Source organism: Camelina sativa, chromosome 12 (genome assembly GCF_000633955.1).
Source record: "Camelina sativa cultivar DH55 chromosome 12, Cs, whole genome shotgun sequence".
Taxonomy (NCBI): domain Eukaryota; kingdom Viridiplantae; phylum Streptophyta; class Magnoliopsida; order Brassicales; family Brassicaceae; genus Camelina; species Camelina sativa.
The window spans coordinates 8580906-8587147 of NC_025696.1; the positions used below are offsets into that span (position 1 = coordinate 8580906).

Here is a 6242-nt window from a genome sequence, read left to right on the forward strand (position 1 = left end):
TTTTTTTTTTTTTTTTGGGTGCATCTAGATAATTGATGTTATGTTGTTTTTCATGTGCAGCTTCAATCTCAAAGTATGGCTGCTTCAATTGCTGTTACCGCAAACTATGTCCTCCAGCCACCTCCATACGCTCTGGTATGCATGATTTTATTGATATGTTTCTTCCAACCAATAGCAATTTTCGGCAAATATGTCATTTTGTTTTGGTTGGATTAGATTTTTGCTTCCTACCTAATAGATGATATAAGTTGTTATGCCCAAAGTGGCCTTCAAAATACCTTTTTTATCCTCCCGTCAAAGGCGTTACAAATGAAGTTTCATCAGCTATTATTTATTAACACAAAACCAAAAGCAACAATGCGTTACAAATTAAATGAACTCCTCTAATTTCACAGTGGAAGAAAACATAACTCATACTGTATAAATTTGTCGTTAGTGTTTTTTCCAAAAATTCGTGGGATAAATAAACCACTATATATATAGGACGGGAAATTTCAAATTTGTATCAATATATTTTGGGTTCATTTATTTTAAAATATGCTGATTAGTATATTGAGTGAAAGAGCAATTTTGATGAAATGTTATGTGGTATAATTACTGGAAAGGATGCTTTGGAGCCGCATATGAGCAAACAAACTCTGGAGTTTCACTGGGGAAAGCATCACAGGGCTTACGTGGACAACCTCAAGAAGCAGGTTCTTGGAACCGATCTTGAAGGCAAACCCTTAGACCACATTATCAACAAAACCTACAACAATGGCGATCTCCTTCCTGCTTTCAACAACGCTGCTCAGGTCATTACAAACCCTTTTTTTTTTTTTTGATCTTTTAAATTGTGTATGATTGTTTAGCTGAACCTGAATGGTTGTGTTTATAGGCGTGGAACCACGAGTTCTTCTGGGAATCAATGAAACCCAATGGTGGAGGAAAGCCATCAGGAGAGCTTCTTGCTCTGCTTGAAAGAGATTTCACTTCTTATGAGAAGTTCTATGAAGAGTTCAATGCTGCTGCGGCCACTCAGTTTGGAGCTGGCTGGGCCTGGCTTGCTTGTGAGTGTTTCAAATTTAAGAGCCTTACATAGATACTACTTTACTTTACCTTCTTCCTTATCTCTCTGCTTTAATAACAGATGCAAATGACAAACTCAAAGTAGTGAAAACTCCAAATGCTGTGAATCCCCTTGTGCTCGGCTCTTTCGTAAGTTTTTTCATGAAAGAACTTGGATACACAATTTAGTTGATTAGTGATCACTAAACTTAATCTTAATCTTGGATGTGGTTTTCTTGCAGCCCTTGCTTACCATTGATGTCTGGGAGGTAAGTAAACACTTTTTTGTCCCATACCTAATCCAGTGTTCGTCCTAAACCCTATTTTTCTGACAAGTTTGTTGATATATTTCTTTTCCCGTTGGATACATCGAACAGCATGCTTACTATCTCGACTTCCAGGTAAACAGCTTACTCAAAAACACAACAAAACGGTTTTCTTCATCGATTTATTTGTTTTGTTGATTGTTGGAATCTTATTTGTATAACGAGCAGAACCGGAGACCAGATTACATAAAGACATTCATGAACAACCTTGTGTCTTGGGAAGCTGTCAGTGCCAGACTTGAGGCCGCAAAAGTTGCTTCTTCCTCTTCCGCTTAAGCAGAGAGTTCTGAACAATATGACTTCAATGAATTCTTCATTATTGAAGTTTCTTAATAAAGTATTGGTCAATGTAATAAGGACGCAGCTTTGTTGTATGTGTGACAGAGTCTTTCATGTAGAATTTTGCACTTGTGCAATGAACAAATACAATGCTCTTTTTGTGGTATGTTTGGGTGTGTTTGAGTTAAGTTTTCATTGTCTGTTTCGAAAGCACGGTTCTGTATTTTCTATTCTATAAGACTATATAATATATATTCACATACTATATGATTCACTATTTAAAATTTTAATATAATAATATAAAAATATTTGTTGTCTTAAATTTTTAAAATCTTCAAAAACTAAACGCTTACACATAAAATATTTTATGTGTAGTATTGAAAAAGAATTTCATCTATTAGAATTAGAAACAAATTTATGATTTTTATTTTTATTTCTTTATAAATATATATATTATTAATGGAAAGTAATTATATGTATTATTTGTGTTTAAAATTCTGATAGCTTCAAAGTAAATGTTGAGACTTTTAGAGCTCTTGCGTGTTTTCCTACTATTGATTTAAGACTCACTAGATTATGATCCGCGGTATACCGCGGACCAAAAATATTACTTTAATCTTTTGTTAGCGTATTACCAAAAATATTACTTTAATCTTTTGTTAGCGTATTACCAAAAATATTACTTTAATCTTTTGTTAGCGTATTACCAAAAGTATTACTTTAATCTTTTGTTAGCGTATTATGTTAATACGAATTTTGCTAATGTACTATTTTGTTAATTGTAGTGATTTATTATGCAACACGCAGTATAGCGCACAACAATTTTGTTTAATAAAATCTTAACTAAATCAGTCTAATTCGATATATTTTATATTGGTGTTGTTAAAATAGTAAAATAAAAATTTAACCTATACTGAAGTATCATATTTTTTAATATTATTAATTCAACCTTGTCATGTCATATAACTCGTCTACAATATAACATGTTTGTGTTATTTTGAAAATTGAATATTTAAATATTAATAATTTTTAACTTTTTATTAAGTTTAGATATATCAATTATAACTTTTTCAAACTGAATTGAACTGTTTATTTAGTTTATAATTGATATATCTAAACTTAATAAAAAGTTAAAAAATATTAATATTTAAACATTCAATTTTCAAAATAACACAAACATGTTATATTGTAGACGAGTTATATGACATGACAAGGTATATCAATTAATATTTAACCGTATTAAGTTTAGATATATAGACTAAAAACCCAAATTAAACTTGCAATATACCATGAAACTATATTTGTTTAACACAATCTTAATTAATTTTGACATACATTGGTGTTGTTAAAGATATTAAATAAAAATTTAACCCATATTGAAGTATCGATTAATGATTTTTTATTATTATTCAAAATTATCCCGTTAGATATATAACCGTCATGCAATAACTCATTTGTGTTCTTTAGAGGGGGTTATTGGTTCTATGATTTTAATGGATTTGGAAATCCAGACAAAAATCATGTGTTATTCAATCATTGATTTTAAAATACTTATCAAAATGATGGGTTATTGGTTCCATGATTTACAAATACTTGTTAAAATCCCATGTTATTCATTCAATAATTTGTTTTTGGATTTCAAAATCCACATTATGTTTTAAATGGATTTGAATGGATTTGAAAGTGTAAAATAGAAGGATTCAAATCCAAGGATAAAACATGTTATTTCAAAATCCATGTATTTTGATTTCTAGAATTTACAATTCCATATGGATTTATAAATTACCTCTCCAATAACACCCCCTTAATTTTTAATATTTATATATCAGTTATATATTTTGAACTTCTTAAAAATTTAAAATTTACTATATACGATAAATTTACTATATATGTATGTTGAAGATAGTTTTTATATTAGTTGAGTAATATATGTCTGTTTTAAAAAATTCAAATCACAATATGTGCAGAAAAAATACATTTTTAGTAATTTCATGTATCATATGATGATTCACAACAATTAAAAATTAAATTCAAACAAATATATATATTAATTTAAATCTGGAATAAATCTTCTAAATATCTATATTAATTTTTAAACATTATATATATGAATATTTAAAATATTTTAATTATGTTTGATTATAAGGATAGTAGAGAAAGTTAACTAAACTTGTTTGAATATAGATATAACATTTAATGCTATTAAATGCTTAGACTTTCCAAAACAGATTTAAATAGCAAAAAATGCTGCAAAAATACTAGTATAGATTTTAAGATGTATTAATTTCAATATATCTTCAAATTAAGGCAATGCATATAGTTGACAAAAAAAAAAGAAGGCAATGCATATAATTAGGGTGTCATTTAAATCAGTGCATAATCATTTTGTCACAATTACTCCAGATTTCCAAAGTTTAAAACTAGTATTGAATATATTTACTAATTCCATAACGTCTACATTAATTTAATATATTCTAAACTAGTATTGAATGTAAAAAATCAATGCATAAATCTATAGAATCATTTTTTTGCATTAGTTTATACATTTAATTGGTTATAAATCAATTATAAATTGTTGACAAAAAAAATCAATTATAAATTAATACATATGTATATGATTATGAACTTACGAAATAAGGAGTTTAAGGATCCATGTTTTTTTTACTAAATGATGTTTGATGATGATGTTGTGTGATGATGCTATTGTTTTGACTTGATCTTGTTTGATTGTTATTTGTTACTGCTGTTTGACGATGATGTTGTTGTTTGCTGTTTTTTTTTTTTTTTTACTTAATGATGTTTGATTGTTGTTTTTGACTTGATGCTAACTGAAATCTTACTAGAAACATCCTTTAATATGTGTCATGCTAATTCTACCATCTTTTATTTAAATTTGAGAAATTGAACAATGTACTTCTCTCTCGTGACATGTGTAAGTTATATTTATCTATTAATGTTGGTGAGACTACCTTTATCAAAATAAATTATAAGTTATCCAGACAGCCAGGGTAAGGCCTCTGCACCTTACCGAGTTGGATTATATGTTTCACTCTGCTGAGCACAGCAACAATGTTGTTGAGGAGTTCCCGTTGTCTCTTCCAAATCAAATTCCTAGGCTTCCAACTGGTGATTTTAGGGTGGGCCAACAGGTCTTTGAAGACGGGAACACATGGATACCAATCTATGATGTTTACCTGGTAAACTAAGTCTTTTTTGTCATATGTTATTTATATTTATCTCACCTGTGAATCTTATATGTGTCTCACTTGTTTATCGGGTGAATCGATAAACCGTCAAATTAAATCCAAGAATACTTGGATGATTTTGACTAAATTGTATAGTTCCAAAAGAGCACGCTCCTTTTTTAATCAGGTAAACAAGTTTTTTTAGTCATATATTTTTATTTATCTCACTTAATTGTGTATTTACCTACAAGTTTTAGATATTTTTGGATGAAATTTTTGGGGTTGTAGAGATATTTGAAAACATTAGGAGTCAAATTATCTGTTATGGGTTTGTAATTTGTAAATAATAAATCAATTTTTGTAACTTTGAAATTGTGGTGAGGTATTACAATATTCATTATATGTATTATTGTATAATTAGGGGAAAATGTAGATATTGTAAATATTTGTTTGAGACTAAAGAGTAAAAGTGAATGGCATAGACAATAATTGTTAGTTAAGGTCTTGAGGAGTTGACAAAACGGCCAAAACAGGAAAAAACATAAGCTCAAGTAGGCCGACATGTCTCATATTCCTTTGAAATAGTATAGCTGACGTTTTTACATGTTGTAATAGTCCTTCAGGTTTTTTTTTGTTTTTTTATATATGAATATTTTAGAATTGTGCACACAAATGAATAAATCATGTAGTTTTGTTTATTTTCAATCTAAAACATCATTAAACATCTACTTCTACACAACTGAACCTAGAAAACTCTAAAACATGTAAAACATCATTAAGACATTAAACATCTACTTCTACATGTTTTAGACTAAAAAATCCTTTAATGAGACCGAGATCTTTTTTACTTACAAAACCCTGAAAAATTAGATACTTTATAAGCCTAAGTCGCTGAAAAATAGATTGAGAAGCAAGCGACATATGTTATTTTGTCTAATCCAACTCCAGCAGTAGACATGTTGCATGGTGCAAATAATCCCGAGTAAGGAATATGACAAAAAATAGATTGAGAAGCAAGCGACATATAAAACATGTACTTTGGGAAAAGAAAAAAAAATTGGGTTTAGGAAATATCAAGTTTAATTTACTGATTGTCTCAAATATAAAGCAGTAAATTACTATAAACAACTCGACAAAAAAAGGAAACCGCAACTGCTATCAAGAAAGTCAAAGGAAAGATTTTTGTCAAACTATCTAATTTTTTGCATTTCAAAAAAAACAAAATAAACTATCTAATTTCTTTTTCATTTGAAATCTCTACATAATTTATAAATCTGAAAGATGTCAAAACAATATATTATATCATTTGAACAAAGAAATAAGGATTTAACCAGAAAAAATGGAAGAAAAGGAAAGATGTGTTTTAACTGGCTGCATGTGTCTTTAACAAAAAAAAAAAAAAAAA

At 28.6% G+C, this 6242-nt stretch overlaps 1 protein-coding gene across 2 annotated transcripts in view; it reads left to right on the plus strand.

Annotated features, from left to right (window-relative positions):
* The window catches only part of LOC104730931 (superoxide dismutase [Fe] 1, chloroplastic-like), a 2225-nt gene extending 311 nt beyond the window's left edge, over positions 1-1914 (plus strand). For both annotated transcript variants that reach the window (XM_010450176.2, XM_010450177.2), the window contains exons 2-8: positions 61-135; positions 606-794; positions 878-1049; positions 1130-1197; positions 1290-1316; positions 1425-1448; positions 1542-1914. In XM_010450176.2, coding sequence (XP_010448478.1) covers positions 61-135; positions 606-794; positions 878-1049; positions 1130-1197; positions 1290-1316; positions 1425-1448; positions 1542-1649 — 663 coding nt within the window. In that variant the 3' untranslated portion in view covers positions 1650-1914. The remainder of the gene's footprint in view (positions 1-60; positions 136-605; positions 795-877; positions 1050-1129; positions 1198-1289; positions 1317-1424; positions 1449-1541) is intronic.